At 39.9% G+C, this 17,987-nt stretch overlaps 1 protein-coding gene across 2 annotated transcripts in view; it reads right to left on the reverse strand.

Annotated features, from left to right (window-relative positions):
• Nucleotides 1-17,275, reverse strand: part of LOC135472859 (uncharacterized) — a 29,037-nt gene extending 11,762 nt beyond the window's left edge. For both annotated transcript variants that reach the window (XM_064752564.1, XM_064752563.1), the window contains exon 1: nt 16,863-17,275. In XM_064752564.1, the coding sequence (XP_064608634.1) occupies nt 16,863-16,986 (124 nt within the window). In that variant the 5' untranslated portion in view covers nt 16,987-17,275. The remainder of the gene's footprint in view (nt 1-16,862) is intronic.
• Between the last annotated feature and the right edge of the window lie 712 nt (nt 17,276-17,987).

Genomic DNA, 17,987 nt, shown 5'->3' on the forward strand with positions numbered 1-17,987 from the left:
GTGCTCGTTGAGGGAATTTCCTCCAGGGGACCACTGCCGAATGTCATCGAACCAAGTGACGGCAACATTCAGAATGTGTTCCTTTGAGTCTAATTTGCATACAGTACAAGTGTTTAACTTTCTGGTATACATACATTATAGTTGTTTACATTTCAGGTTTACCTGCTCTATATGTGTTTAACTTTCAGGTGCACATACGGTGTTGGTGTTTAACTTTCAGATATCCATAGAGTATAGGTGTAACATGCTTAACTTCGTTGTTTACATACGGTTTAGGTGTTTATCTTACTGGTATACACATGATATATATGTTTAATTTCCAGGTATAGATACAGTGTAGGTCCTTAATTTACTGGTATACATACGGTATATGTGTTTAACTTCCTGGTTTACATACGGTTTAGGTGTTTATCTTACTTGTATACACATGATATATATGTTTAATTTCCAGGTATACATACAGTGTAGGTCCTTAACTTACTGGTATACATACGGTATATGTGTTTAACTTCCTGGTTTACATACGGTACATATGTTTAACGTCAAGGTATACATACACCACGGCTGCTTAATTTCCAGGTATACATACGGTATGCACAAGCAGTGTAACTCCAAAAAAAAGACTTCATTGTGATTCAATATTTCGGCAGTTTATTTAGCCATCATCAGGAGAGTCGTACGGTATAGGTGTTTAATTCGTTAAATAGGTGTGAAGAAGCAAACAAACAAAATGACACCTGTGAAATAATACGTATTACTATTATTATTATGTCTTGGTTGTTGACATATCTCTTAAATATAGGGGGAAAGGTAGAGAGATCTGTGCCACGATGGTAAGTAGTTATATATCTGTCTAATTAAACTGTCAGATGGAGTTCTCTGGGGTAGAGCAAAACAGAAACGAAGCCGTTTTAAGGAAACAGTGAGTTGACAACGAACTGACACAGGTTTTCTGGCATTCCATTACGTTACATTAAGTTCATTCGAAGAATTATTTCTAAGAAAAACATTTAGAAACGACTTCACGTGACATTAAAACCAATCATACTCATATTCTTCAAGAAGAGTACTATACTTCCTGTCATATAAAAATTCCATGCAGTTACCCCAGAGCGTTACACTGGTGCTCTTTCATTAAAAATGTGAGTCATTTAACGTAATGTCCACAGGCTAGTCCCTTCTCCAGTTAAGTCGGCGTCGTGGTGTCGAATACAGAGTGTTTCCGGTTCCAGTACTTCTGGAAGCAGGACAGACGGGCGCCAAGCATTCTTTTTCACTTAGTATGACAACCAGTTTTATTTTAACCGTCGCCAATTTTCAGAAGAACTGTTGCTTTGTCATTGCCAAACTTTTAGGCCATCTTGTTCCGATTTGTACTGAATATCTTGCATGGTTGAATATTTATAGAGAGGGAAAGCATACTTATCTATGATGAGCGTTTACATAATCAAAATATCCCAATGGTAATATTATATCACCCAGAATGGTTGAGAAACGCGCGGCAAAAACGCTCACTGAAAGCAGAACGACGTTTGAACATAAATTAAATATTGATAAATACGCAGTCTGTTTCTGCATTCTACACTGGATAATTTGTTTTTACATGATTACTGCAACAGTCTAATGTATAGTGGAATACCACAACGCCTTTGTACAAATGTTAAAGTCCTATAGTGTATAACAGATATACCACATAACTCTATTCAGCTCATATAAGTCGGCATGCAATCATCTTTATTATTAGAATTTGGGATTCTACTTAGAATGGATGAATCTATAGGGGAAATATATATATATACATACACATATATTGCAACAAATGATGAATGTTTTCCCTCAGACTCTGCCCAGTTTCCTTCAACCATAATGCTGGCCGCCGTCGTATAAGTGAAATATTTTTGAGCACGGCGTAAAACATCAATCAGATGAATAAATAAATAAATAAATAAATACATAAATAAATAAATAAATACATAAATAAATAAATGTATGTCATTTTTTAAAGTATTCCTAGATATGTACCATATATGAATGGGAAAATGTCTGTGTTTTTTTAAAGTATTTCAGTACATTATTGATGGGGGAAATTCAACGATCTCAACGAATATTATCGAACATTTTCCAACAATCCTGAATTAAGGCCGGGCCATGTTTGAGGACAGGGACAAGGATGGGGCGAGGTTAATTGTGGTTAATGAGGCGAGGTTGTGTTTCCAGCACTTCATCAATCTTCGCTTAGCTTCTCTGCGCTAACACTTTGATTCCATGTTTCCCACCTGTCACCAAATCTCCTTGAGAGCTCTCAGTTAGCAGGAACTTAAGCTCAGGTCGTAATAGGCCTTATCACGCCAGTGTTTGTCTCCGCACTTAAACGCTCTCCTGCTCTGGTGGCAGGCCCATCCATCCTGCGTGTTACCTGAGGCACCGGTGCCCTGTAAGCAAGCCCTGATCGATCCCTGCACACGCAGGTAATTGCTCCAGATCCTCGCAGACCTGCACAGAAACATGCACTCCTGTGCTGTGCTGCAGTCAGAGCGCCGTGTAACCTTTATATTTCTCGCTGTAACATGCACGGCTTCAGCGGGCTGATCAGGGCAGCCATGTTTGCTTTGTCTCCTATGATACAATGTACGTCAATCAATCATCGTCTGTATTCACCGATGTATGTAGGTTAATTTATTACTCACTGCATTGGTTTAATACACTGTGCAACTGATAACGTTAATGTTACTTGTTATGCATTGTAGCAGTATGGTGCCCTTCATTGATATCGCAGGGCAGGTCCCGTTGTGTAATGAAATGCGGTTCTAACGCAATTACGCACTGTAAAATAGACACAGTTATTGCGTCGATAATACACCTTTCTTCAATACCCTCACAGGGCAGGTCACAATGCAATAAAATGTGGTCCTAACGCAGTTATCCACTGCTACAATTAACACATACATTTATTGCGTCCATATTATAGCCCTCTTCAGTACCCTCAATATATATACATCTCAAATTAATCTAGCTCATGTTGAAGACGCTGCATGGAAACAGCGAATAATATATTAAGCTTATCGAAGCTGCAGAAGAAGACATACGCCTCCACAAAATTTCAACACCGTGCTTTAAAATCCATCAGGTCTATAAACTAACACTGTGCACGATTTGGATACTGGTTTATTTCGTACAGCTTAAAACATCCTCTGCTTCTTTTCATCATCTTCAAAATTTGCTGACTGCTTCCATATGCTTAAATACGTCCTAATAGCTTACATTGTATACTTTCATACAATGATTCAATCCGTTAAGAGCAATTCACATCCATTTCATTCCACGAAAAATTCCATGCACGTTTAGCAATATTCAATATTCACCATCACCTGTCCTCACAATGACGGCGTCACTATGGTGGCCTTACATTACCCAGGTCATCTAACTTTATCTCATTTTCATTTTTCTTCACACAGCTTGTTTGATAAAAATTACTGAGAGGAAAAAGGGTTTCTAATTATTCTGGTTGAGCTTGAGGCTCTAAAGCACTTGTATTCTGCCTCACAACAGTGCTTGTCAGACGAATTATCAACGTGAACGCTGCTTAGACTGGGGTGTTAGAGTGGTGGAAGGGGCATAGAAGGCTGCACACCTTTGTGATGGCACTGAGAGATAACGGGATTGTTAATTCAGTCACGGCATCTCCGCTTTGATCTACCCGTAGTTTTGGGCGTTGAAACACATCAGTCCGCAGCTTGATTTTCATCAACCATCTGTCAAACCGTGTGTCCCTTGTGTGTACGTATGTGAAAGAGGGAGGGGGACAGTACTTAGTTATATTGTTTCTCTGCATTCTCAACTATCATGTGAAAATGAAGTGTGTTAATGACACCCTTTCATTACATCTGTTTTGAGCAGTTTACACCCCACAGTGTGACCAGTAGTTATTTTTCGAAAAGAAACCATCTACACAAATGTTCAGATGGTTATGCTGGTTAATAAACGACGAAAACAACGACATTGGCACCGCATCGATGGTTGAAATATTAAAATCTGTACATGTATAATAAGAGAGATTTTCGTATACTTAAAATCACAAAACCTCAATGGCTTTATATTATATATTAACGTACTGAAAATGCATTCCCACAACAAATGATTTTCAAAGCTACGCTCGTATAAAACTCCAAACACGAATACATTATTATATTTAATTAGCATCTAATAGCATTCCATAACATATCTGAATGAAAGCACAGCTGTTACAATATTTAGTGAGATAGAGCAAGAAGAAAAGACCGTTTTGAAAAGATGTACCTTAAGTACGATCAAGAGCATTAAGGACACCATCCCCTACAACAAAAACAACTTCGTCCTCCCATGCATAGAGCCAGTGTCGCGCATTAAGTAGTATGAAATAATAGCGCGTCTGAAAACTTGGGCGGTAAAGAGAATTAATTCAGTGAAGAAAGAGCCTAAAACATAGTTTTATTCCTTTGTCAGCTCCTCTCTAGAGTTCTCAGGCACAGACGAAGACAAATGTCCGTTACAGCATGACTGATTAATTACTTGGGTAATTATAAATACCAGTGGTTGTTTTAAATTGTTCAATCGTCATAAAGATTTCTTGTCCCTTTCTGTCGCGGTCAGGAATTGTGCGGCATACAATCGGAGTTTGAAATCGTTTTTTTTGTGTGTGTGTGTGTGATTTTTTTGTCTCTCGCTTTTCCCAGAGACAACATGTCGAGAGGATTTCTTCACACCTCATCAACCTGACAACCAACTGACATAACTTACACACATGAACCTGTCCCCACAGCATTCCCTTCCCTTGGCCCTGAGCTACTAACGCAGGTAAAACTCGGCCAAGCATCGCATGCTCCTGTCTTGCGTGTTGTACGTAAGAACAGACGGGACAGGCACTGGGACGCCATTATTATGGGCGGTTGACTGCAAATGACAGAAAGTTCGTGTCGTTAACACCACCAGATATCCAACGCATACAGTTATGTTTCCAGTCTGACCCGAATCCAGTTGTTTATAGTTAAAAACAAGAGGTACAGAATACAAGTGAACGGATTTGTTCACTGTAAAATGTGTTCTTTCTCTATGGTTATTGAGTGAGTGCTTGGGGTTTAACGTCGTACTCAACAATTTTTCAGTCATATGACGACGAAGGAATCATTAGGGTGCATGTACGTGTAATGTGCCTCCTTGCCTCAGGACGGATTTCCACCGCTCTTTTATTTAGTGCTGCTTCACTGAGACGACTTACCGAAGGCAAGTAAGCCGCCCCGCCCGAGCCATTATACTGATACGGGTCAACCAGTCGTTGCACTATCCCCTTCATGCTGAACGCCAAGCGAGGAATCTATGGTTATTGAACAAAACCACTACTGAAACACGTTGATGAACAACGTAGTGCGTTGTATCTACTATCATTTGCTAAGACAGAAACACATTGATGAACACCGTAGTTCATTATTGTATGGAATATCGCTTCTAACACAGAAACACGGTGCTGAACACAAACTTTTGGAGCGTGACATGAAAAATTACTTTATAGTACATTTATCACCAATGTAACTTAGTAACCTCGACAATCGTTTTCTAACACGGAAATATCACGACAAAACCAAATTTGAAGAGTAACCTCGACAATCTAACACAGAAACACAACAATGACAAAGACCACATTTGCGGCGTAACCGTTAAAATTGCTTTCTAGCCCAATAGCACCGCGCTAAACACTGTAAAAGCCTAAATACAGCTGTATTCATTATGGAGATTGTTATCAGCCTTTTACAGCTGGCAATTTGGTTGCGCTTCTTTCTTCTCTGTAGGATACAAACAAAGTTTTACACCTCCTGTACATTGTTGTTATCCCCTTACGACTGCCACAGGCTGACAGACGTGATGCAATGGACAGACAGTGAAAAATAGCCACTCACACTCTCAAAGATAACAAGAATGTCTGTTATTTTATCTATTACCGCGTGAAGATCTGATCATTCCCGTCCACCAGACCACACAGTTTAACCTAATTAATCGAATCTCTTGAGCATTTATAGTCAAGCAAAAGATGTGAAATAAAACTGATTTTTCACCCCAAGCATGAAAGCATCCGTTCAGTTGAAATGTTGTCTGGCGTAACAATAGTACAGTTATATAACTTAAATCAGCGTGTCAGCAACAACTGGATGGCTGTTTTCCTGTAGTTCTGGCATCCGCAGTTTCTATCATTGCATACACGGGTACATCTATCTGTTGCTGTTGACATACTAGTGTTGAAGATGTGTGAAAAGTCCAGGCGCAAAAGTATATTAGCGCAATGCATGCCAAGACTTTTAAAAAAATTAATTCATGTTTTTAACTTTTTCGACAAATTTCCATTTGTTCTCCCAACTTTGTGATAGTTAACTTTTTGACACCTACCTTCATTTGCTTACATTCCCAAACACAGGAGTTAAATACAAAATTTGATTTGATTCGAAATGGGCATCGGGTATTGTAAACAATGACAGTATAAAATAACGGTTCAGCTGAAACATATCATAACTAATTCTTCCACTTAGGACAAAATCATGCAAAGTGACGTCATTAAATACTTAAGTTAAACACCATGCTCATAACCATTTGGTGGGTCTCCGTGGCCGAGGTGGGAAGAGTGACCCAGGGGCCTCTCACTAATGCGGTCGCTGTTTAAGTCCAGCTCATGTTACTTCCTCTCCGGCCGCACATGGGATGGTCTGCCAGCAACCTGTGGATGGTGCTCTGTCCGGTTTCCTCTCACCATAATGCTAGCCGTCGTCGCATAAGTGAAATATGCTTGAGTAAAACACCAATCAAATAAATAAATAAACTCCACTTATATAGCCTTATTGATTCCCGAATAAACCGAAGCAATAAGATTTTAAGCCAAGCAATAAGTGAAAAACTTAATTTTCCATTAAGTCGTCAGGCAATAAAATGTGAAACACTTGCGCCATAACACCGATAACATATTAATACATTACCAGATGGACAGCTTGACTGAGAGCAAAACGTTTTACGTCAGAATGCGTATATAGATTGTATATCATCCGCATTACTCATATCAGTGCGCATGGAATATAAGAATGACTTAAAATTGTATACAACCATATAAACTCAGGCTTTTTTCAATAAAATGCAACAATCTCGGTTGTAAGATCTATTCAGGAAGGCATGTGGAAGCCACGCACATATAGGAAAAATACCTGCAGACATGATGTATAACGTGTAGACATTCATGCGCCTGTAACTGTATGCTAGTGCTTGTCATACAGCTGTGGTTAACACGGCTTCATTTGACATTTGTATTATGCGAGACAATTAAGTAGCTCCAACTCGTCACAAGCAACTGTACACTCTCGCCGTGACGAATTCACGCCACCTCGCTGTTATCTCTGATGACATCAACGTCATTCTTTACAGTCACTCTAGTGGAACACCTCTATAATGAGGCCTTAATGGAGCCATTAGCATTTTCTCATATACATACATACGATCACAACTACAGACGGCGTGAATCGTCGTTAGTCGGGTACGTAATATAGCCCCGAGGTGTGGAGAACAAATGTAGACCTCCTCAGTAACTGAACCAACCTAAACTGAGACAAGCCTTCACAATATGGACTACATAGGCAAGCAAAGATGGTTACACCAGCGCATTGATTTTCCCTATTATTTCTCAAATAAATTTGTCAACTTCAACCTCAAAAATGTATATCCCCTAACGTTCGCGTGGTAATATGCCATACCAACACATGCAGCTTGCATTTTTCTCTACAACATATCAATAAATCAACCATTACCAACGATTTTTTTGCTGTGGTTGCTGTAAATGGAGTCATAACATTGTGTTACCCTAGTAACCTCTGGTTATAAAAAAAAAACATCCGCAGGAAGATTTCAGTTCTATCCAAAAGAGACAAAATTCTGGTATATTTCAACTAGGTGCAGAAATTTATAGTGCATCAGCAACCTAAATTATCTGTATGGCAGTATTACCCAATCAGTGCACCTTCACTTTTCTGTTCGGAGGCAAAACTGCACGAATTGCGCATGTGTAACCTTAAGCATATGGGAATACATAGGTTTCACATTCAACACCTGTGTTCACATGATTTACATAGCTATTTCAATGTTAGAATTTATTAATAGCAGACCCGACCTTTTAACACTCTTGTGTGAACTGTTTAAAATTAAAATATACATACAGAAAATTAACTAAATAGAGGGGGATTTTTGTTGTCGAAAGACAAGCATATAGCATCATCGGTGAGAGGTGATCCAGTACCGGACGCCATGAAATTGCATCCGATGATCATACCGTATACGTATACAGAAAGGCCAATCTCGTGATCAGTGTTACCCTGTCAACCCATGTTTTCGTCAGCCCATTAAAGCTAATTTACTACGTACAGGCCAGAGATCGTGCGATAAACCAAAGCGTACATTTTTACATAGAGAAAGCAGATTTATCTCGTTACAGACGCTGCGTTATTCGTATATGGGGCAACGGAACACAGTGGCCTTTAGATCACTTGTGACGACCGTGACTTTCAATAAAAGTGCAGGATTTGTATGCTTCATGGCTGACAGACAACCCAAATGTGACATGCGACTGACAGAAAAATGTCAGCTTATGTCCACAATGTAGCCGATATTCTGCATTGCGCCATGTGATCTTTAAAGCAATGCACCTTCACTTTAAGTAAATGCAACAGATACATGACATGTATATGTGACAGTTCTTGTATGTGAAAGACATTGTCTGGCGAGTCAAATGATGAACCTTTGCGTTTGTCACGTCACGATACTTAAAAAGGCACAAGTCATGCCAGTGCGCCATACATGTGATCCTGCAAAAGTGCGCTATCCCTGACATACAATTAGATACATTCTCAAATATGCATGTATTAAATACGACAAAATGTGCCTTAGAATATGCATTAAAAGTAGCAAAATATACTCAATCCGTGTAACGGTGAAGCGGACAAAAAGCTGCATACAAACCTTCTAACAGGTAATCCAGGTTCTATCAGGTAATATTTAGTAGGAATAGTAACCAATAACACTATCATTTGTGTGTTATGTGAAGTCAGCAGCATTTGTAGCGGAGCATGTCAATGAGAAATTGGTAAAATTGTATCTCTTTTAGTGTCTAAATATAGAAGGCAATGGTCCTGGGCAGCTTTCAGAAGGGGATCCTGAAGATCAATCTTTCATCCTAATGAGTTGTCTATCCACGTGATTCTAACAATAAAGTGGTTAATTCTCGGAAGAAGGTTCCCCTGGTAGAGCTTTCAGATAACCCCGCGCCGATGAGAGCCGGCTATTACATTGTGGAAGCTGGACGGGATTGGTCTGTTGACATAACAATGTCTTGGCATCATCCCCTTCATCATGCACATAGCACTCGGCGTGTTGACACAGGGGCGCGGTTTCTTCTCATACCGACCAACAGACACTGCCTGCCTTTCAACCAACCCCTTCCGCGATTCGAGAAGCAATAATGCACGCGCAGAATCAATAAAACACCGTTTTGTAGCAGCACGTGTTCGTTCAAAGAAAGATTTTATCCAGAACAAGAGAGTTCACTGCAGCGGACTTGGCAAGCCTGAGACGTTTACTGTTGATGTATAAGGAGAAATAAGATCAGGGCTGCAATGGATATCGATGTCTTGGGACTAAATAGAACCATACAGTTTGTGAGAAGTGATCAACGAAAAACAGTTGCAGGAAACCGTATGCTGAAAGTACAGATTCGTGTTTTATCGACTGCATTCATAAGCTCAGTTCCGTCTCAATCATATGTTCTTAAAAAAAAAAACAGGAAAACGTCTACAACCTTGATGAATGTAATGCCACATGCACGGTGTTTCACTTAGTCTTTAACTATGAAACACATGAGGACTGCCTCAAAAAATTATGAAACTGCTGGCATGACGACAGATTAATGTGAGTATGTAATGGTGTTCCCAGAGTTAGATGCCAAAGGCTTTAGCTACAACGTATTAATCTTAAATAAAATTTCCTATGCATACGTGTGTCATATATATCAACAGGACATGGATATGCGATATAATCAAAAACGGCAACCAATTAAAATAAAAATGATATCAGTAATCTCGGGAAATCAACCTTCCCCAAACAACCAAGCACACACAGAAGGCCAAAGTTTCACATTATACAAAAAATCTACCTGATTTATATAGAAACATGTCTTAAGTGATTCAAGCTATCCCTCGAGCATTTCCTGCTTCTGGTGATTTGATCACATCTAACTCTCCAGCATTTGGTTAGAATCCTTCTATGATTGGTTGATTCGTGTCAGGAGCGGTCATTATTTTCTTTCATTTCTTGCTTCATTCACGAATTGATTGATTGGTTGATTAGATGATTATTTCTACATTAGTTGTGATGGGGAGAGTTGTTTACAATACATCGTGACCCTAGGGTGGTTCCGCTATACACTGAAAGAAAAGTTTTGGTCAACTGACTCTGCAAAAATCTGAGTTATGCAATGGAGCTAATTCAACTCTTCAACTTGAAAACTGAATCATATGACCAGAACAGCTGTCGTGAAACTCATTTGGTTATATTATTAACTCACTTGGTTAGTCGCACAGCTCACATGAGTCGTTCATGACTAAGCTGATCTGGCCATATTACTGTTTTTTAGACGAATTAGCTCAATTGTATAACTCAGATTTTTCAACTTTTTTCAACTTTTCTCTCAGTGTAGACTTTGCACAGATATCCAAAATTACAGCGCCTTTGCCATTACATCTATGATCTTGTAGCTCTTTGTGCTGTACACGTTCATACACTTCACATAAAGATGTACTTCGAGAACTCTATTCTATAGCACTAAAAAAGGAATACTGATCTTCGGACCTATATACACAATACGTAGAAATTTTCTAAACCTCCATCATTGATACACAAGTAACCGAGGTAACCTTTCATTGATTAAAATATCCAAGAATAAGGATGGTGTTAATTTTTATGAAGAACATCGATCAGATCCCTTGACGCCAATTTTATTTAATTTCCCAGGTGTCGGGACTCCTCCAGGTAAATCGACGGAGCTAACTGGAGACATTGCCAGTAATAATTCATATTAATGTAGCAAGCCGTCATAATGAGCGGAAACACTTGCGGTTTACGTGGAGTTTCTGTGGGTGTTTTTGTCACGTAACAGTTAGTGAAGCTGTAGAAACAAACATGGTCCGTATCAACAATGACGGACTTTCTCTGATAGTCCTCATCACTCATTCCATCTCCTGTCCCCAGAAACATATACAGCCCTGTCTCTTTAAGTTTTTAACCAGTCCTCAGACTGTCTCGATCAAACAAATCCCAAAATAACCACGATCCTATCATTTATATTTTAGGACAGGTTTAACACCAGTTCAGTGTTACAGTGGCTTCACGCAGTTTATGCCCCTCAATGTTACAGCATTTACATCCCTCATAATGTGCACGTTACGTCAGCCTGTAGGCAGTTAAGGTGCTGCGACTGCATGATATCTAGTCCAGCTACAGTGAAACCCCATCAGAATATCAATACTTCACGACGATCTCAAGCTTATTATGTGTGTCTATACGTACATACGTATATATCGCGAGATCTAACGAATCACAAATTCACATTCATTCAAGTTAAATTCATTGATTTATTAAATTGTTGTTCAATGCCTTGCCTGCATACCCACGAATTGTTTTACTTCTTTACGATAACTGTTAGTTCTTTGAGTGGAACGAACCGGAGTGTCCGGATTTAAACCACCAACCGATGGCAAGTTACTGACGAACTTTCCGATATGTGCCGTACAGATAAGCATACCATATTGTTAGAAGACATGTCGTTTTCATCATACAAGGGTCGACTATGGCTTTATCAATGTCACCATAGCCGCCACACAGTGACCGGGGGTGGGTGGGGGAGTCTACATGTTCCCTGACCAAGGTCGGGTTTGAACCCACAACTAGCTATTATTGTAAGTCACAGCTTTGTTATCGCCGCAGGTGATTGGCCACTAACCAATGAGGTCGTAGATCTGAGCGCTGCAGGAGGTTTATTGAGAATCTCGTTCTGACAAAGGGCGGTTGTTCACTGCGGCACTCCAGTTTCCTCCACATGAAAACAGGATTATGGCGTACAAGTGCAAAATCTAAGAAATATAATTAACTAAATAAAGGAACAAATAATAGCATTTGCTGGTCATATTACCTTGTAGGCTCAATTAAAGTATTATAGTATTAGTCATCTATGGCATACGTGCATGCACATGTGAAAGTATTATCTCAAGTTCCACTGCATGGGACGGTTTAACTGTGAACACATCAACGCAACGTGTGAAGATGTGAGTACAGACGCTATAGCTCCCAATATTATCATAACACACTGTAGCTCCATATTATAACGGTGAGCTTATTTCACCGTTATAACATGGAGCTACGGTGTGTTAACATACTAGTGGGAGCTATAGCGTCTATACTCACATGAATTAGCTACAATATTATTTCATTAACCACGATCCTATCGTTTATATTTTAGGACAGGTTTAACACCAGTTCAGTGTTACAGTGTTCATCTCTATATTTGTCGATGAGATGGCTGTAGCTTTATGTCAGGGGGATTGTCAGAGAGATGACGAAGGGCAAAGGTTTCTGCCCCGCTGTATATTTGGTTTCTGTTTTATCTAACCGTCTAATGTTAAGCCTAATTTGAAAATTGTTGTTGAATACCCTAAGAATCAAGTTGTGATTCTTGACACAGGTAGTACATGTATACACACAAAATCTGCCCGCTAAGTATGTGTCTACCAGTCAACGCACAAGGAATAACTCTCAAATACGACAGCATCACAGTTAATGTATGCTAATTTACTTCATTTGGAAACAACAGTTTCACCATGCTGTAGAGCCTGTAGTAAATTCTGTACATTAATAAACTACACCGCCATGAATACATCACCCATAAATACATCCATTTCCCTTTTTTGTACAGTACTACTTGTTGTAAGAGTTGTTTCTCAACACACCATTACACAGATAACAGCTTTTGACTTGAACCCTCTGCTAATACAATAACGCCGTAGGCGAAATAATTAAACTGGGCTTGTTTTAATGACGTTTGTTTAATTTCAAGGGCCTGTTTGTGTAATGTATGCATGTAAGATATTAATAATACATACATAAACACACTGGTATACACAGTGACACGTTTATAGCATGAGCCGTGTTATGCTATAAAGCGTATATAATCAACAGGTATATTCTGTAGGCTAGGTTTGCCGCTTTGATCTTTAGTTCCTCATATTATTTATGTACAGAAGTATTCTGACTATATATAAGCATTTATTTGAGTGGCCGTTTAATATCGCCCGTGTATAATCGTATACACGCGGGCAAAACGTGTGCTAGCGTCTGGTATGTGACGTCTGTTTACCTGGGCAGATTATAGGCCTCACCCAGATAACCCTGGGAGGCGAGTGGGGGGGAGGCGAGTGGGGGGGGGGAGGGTGGGGGCTAGTGGAGGTGTTCAGGTTCACTCAGAACTAACTAGACAGCTCCACACAGGCAGGTGTTGTCAGCTATGAGTGGAGTTGCCTTACCTTATCTGTGGGGCCGATAACACTCAACAACGCACCTACACATTTGGGCCAACCAAACTCTGAACAAGTTTTCTTCGCAAAATGAGGACATATATTGCAATTAATAAGCATTAATATGATTATTTCGAAGCTCAACTTCATTTCTCTCACATTTTTAATGCATGGTACAATGTAGAATGTGGGGATGAAATCTCACAAATAAAAGCAACAGAACTTTATTAGGTTTAATTATTAATTAGCTAGTGTTATATTTATACTACGACTGTCAAGTTTACTGATGGCGGAAATCGGACGGCCGGAAGTAGCCCACTACCCCTCGCCAGATACCTGACGACGGCAGATTCTACAAGAACGGGATTCGAACCTGTGACCTCATCGACCAGGGCTATGTTACATACCTGGAGGTTAAAACTTAAGTTGTATGAACCAGTGCTATGAGAAAATTTTAGCCTGTTAAATATTCGGCTGAGTGACTTAAACATTGCGACCTGCAAATCCACAGTGCACAAAACAACACTCTCATGATTTGCCTAAATATTAAATAGGTTTAAATAACACTCGGAACGTTTTGGAGCTTTTCAGTGTGCATTTCGAACCCTTATAAAGCTATGTGTACAGTTAGGCTTACATCCAGGGCTTTCGTGTGGATTATCTCCTCTGTACGAAACTCACAGGTGGCCAATTAATGAAGTACACTGCCAGACTAATTATCCCCTTGCCAGGTGAACAAATACGCTCCCCAAAATGTTCAACTTTGCCCTAAACACCGTCGATGTTAAGGCGATGTCAAGGGCTAGGGTTTAGGGCCGGCCAATTGTGTCCGGCGAGCCGGTTGGTGTCAACCTTATAATAACATACCCCTAGGGTCACAATGACCAAAGCCACACTGTGTCCAACGTGCCATAGATATAAAAATTCCCAAGGGAATAACTATAGTTTTGGAGTATCGACAAACTTGACATATTCTAGAATTCATAAAGAATTCCAGTTGAGTACCAGGGACAATGGAAAGCCATATACACTCAAAGAATAATCCGTTAATTTTAGCGGAAGTCTGTTGTCTGAGAAATGATAGAATGTATTCTGTTATTATAACACAATATTCTGTCATATTCAACATAATATCCTGCTGGTCTAATAGAATCTTTATGTTGAATTAATAGAATATGTGTATTATATTTAACAGGACATCACTCAGATAACCAACATTTTGTTAAAATTCACAGAATATTTTTTTCAGTGTACATAGCTATGACAGTGACTGAAAAGTGGCAACAACACCGCATTTTGAGCAATTCTGGACCAGTAGTGTCAAATAAACTGCTATTAACATAACTGCAAGCGCTTTCCTTATTATACCGAGTTCTACCCAGGAGCTGGGGGACGTATAAGTTCCTACTATATACTTAAGAACTCGCGTGAACAGTTAAATAAAACCTTATCTCAGGTAAACTGATGACAAGATTTGTCGAAATTCAACGAGCGGGTTACGCCCATTGTGTAAGCTATAGTATCTTATATTGTATACCTTATACAAGATATCATCAGGGTCATGGTGGTAAGCTTACATGTATATTTTAAATATGTAAATAATGATCTAATTTACTGAAATGTTTAAAATTGAAAGTCATTCATTGATATGGAGAGAAGTTACTGAACTTAACAATATATGGCCTTTTGGACAGGGTTTGCGAAAAAGAGGACTTGCCGTGAGAGGGCTGATCAGTGTTGACTGCCAAACAAGTGTTAAGCTTAGCGCTCAGCTGTTAACCGTAAAAAGCTGAACTGGAAAAGCGTCGGTCATCAGACTGCTATTTGTCCTTCCATTCATGTGTCATGTCAATTCCTGTGGACAGTGAACAGTCCGGCAAATGACAATGGCCGGGGTCACGCGGGTAGGCAACCCCCGATACAATTGTAGTGTCACAGCACACCAAGAAGTCCAGGTAGCGCGTCTGGCGGGCTACAGGAGGCTGGTATCGTACGTCATGCATATGTAGCTGTAGCTTAGCCCGTTAACCTTCAGAAATATTGATCGTGTTCGAGTACCATAATCATTAATTTAGCGCTTTTCATTGTTTAACGTTTTTACTCAAGGATTTTAGCGTGATCTCAAGGGATTGTCTAGACCGCCAAATCATCAAGAACTTTACGAAAGTATCCAAACATTTGGCTGTATAGTCGACATTGTGACACCAACAACATCATATAGTTTGGGACAATTCAAAAATTACATATCGTCCTCGGCATGATATTCAAAATATACCCATAATGCCACAATACAAGTTTCTCCACGTTATTGGTATTATTTTTAACCAATGGCCGGGTTAACAATATCCCGATAATGATACTTCTAGCGATATTGGTCCAAATCGCCAGAATGTGAGTTTTCTTTGCCAAAGCACAGTTGATAACGCTATTCCCATCATCATACGATTACATATAACTGCTGATCGTCAAAGTTTAAAATTAATGCATTTTGCACTGTATTACAGGGCGTATCAGAGGATCTGTACGTATGTAGGTGCCGTGAGCTGGCTGTTTTATCGGCCTGTCATATATAGACATGTTTGTACTTCTGTAGGTGTCTGTTGTGCCACGTTATATTAAGTGTGTTTATAGATTAAGACACCTTAGTTTCCACACAACGTCCAAATAAAGCCTCGCTACAGACATATGTCAGTCAGCAGAGTACTTTGCTCATCACCGCTTGTGGTTTTCATGTCTTAAAATGAAGATGCATGCGCAGAACCCTGTGAATATACGTACATGTGTGTATACAGATAGACCGCTATAGTCATTCACAAATGCGTTATCAAATACAACGAAAAGTAACTCTGTATAATTAATCGACATAAACATGCAATAAAAGGAGGAATGGCTAATAAAAGTGGACATAGCTTGAAACACAGGACATATATACTTCTTTAAGAATTTGACTGAAGAGTGAAATAGACATGTTGCTCAGGATATATCTTGGGGTTTATTAGCAGAGTGTGAATTTTCCACACTGATAAGTAATACAGATCTTGGCTGTAATGTTCTCCACAGAGCCATGCTTTAATGATATTGTGAATATATAGGCCTATGTTCCTTTTGGATAATTAATGTACATGTGAGCCTAGACGCCTAGAAGGTGCATCCAGGCAGAGTACAATAGCTCTCAGTAATTTAGACGGAGTTGTGTGGTCTGTCTGCCCGTATATCTACTGCGAGACGACAAGCTGTACTTACCTGGCGACCCGACAGCATGCCGACAAAGAGCAATCAGCGCCAGGTAAAACAGGATCATTAACTCTCCATGGGTAACTGTCCGTGTGTTCAACCCGCCTGTCCAGCCCGTGTCCTGTACACACATGCTAACATCCAGATGTCCCCGGGTAAAATCCCAACATCACCGCTTAATCATCACTCATCATATGGCCAGGTACGCCGCTCTGTCGACTGTTAACAAAGACAGGTAAATCTCTCTCCAGCTGATCCACGCCTTTATTCCCCACAACTCTGGCAAAACTCACAGGCAAAGATCATTCACAGTCTACACAACATTATATCCTAATGGACACTTTACGGTTAGATCAAATCGTCACTCACATATTCGCAAGATACACGCCGTTTCGCAAGCTTATCTGAGTGGGTTACACTACAACAACTTCACCCAGTCGGTGCGTCCGTCGCTCTAGCTTTGACAAAGTGTGACGCGCCTCGCGAGCCGGCCGCTGTGAGGCGCTGGTGTGGAGGGGCCAGAGGACTAGGCTGTCCGCGGTGCGCTCATGTGAGAAGCGACCTGTTCTTTAAATTACAACTGTCATCTCGGGGGAGAGCTACTGCCTGAGTAAATCCCCGGCTCACACCAACTCTCACGCTAAAGCCATTATCAGGGCCAGGCCAGTGAAAAACGCATGGCTACTACAAAGGAGAGGATATTCACAGAAACATGTCTGGGCAAATACTACACACACTCTATAAAATTATCAGCAAGTGCTAGTTGAGGAGACAGGTGTATTACATAATCAGCTGTGGAGAGATTTATGGCTTCGTCTCCAATTTTTCACTCGTATAGGCCTCGATAGTTCATAAACATATCAGTAACACATCCCTCAACCATATGTCACCCCCTCATAACCTAAGTGAATATAGATACCGAAAATACATTCTGCTGTTATTGAACTATTTTTCCAGAGTCAGTTTGTAGCCTACACATATACGATTATGTGCGTATAGTGTGAGATGCAATGAGTATAAGTCCAAGATTTGCGTGTTATTACATTAGCTCTAGCGAGCTGGTCTGACATAGTAAACTGTTACAGGCTGAAATGTACATTACTAGTATATAGTATATTTATACGTTAATAAAGG

The sequence above is a fragment of the Liolophura sinensis genome, chromosome 8 (assembly GCF_032854445.1).
Source record: "Liolophura sinensis isolate JHLJ2023 chromosome 8, CUHK_Ljap_v2, whole genome shotgun sequence".
Taxonomy (NCBI): Eukaryota; Metazoa; Mollusca; class Polyplacophora; order Chitonida; family Chitonidae; genus Liolophura; species Liolophura sinensis.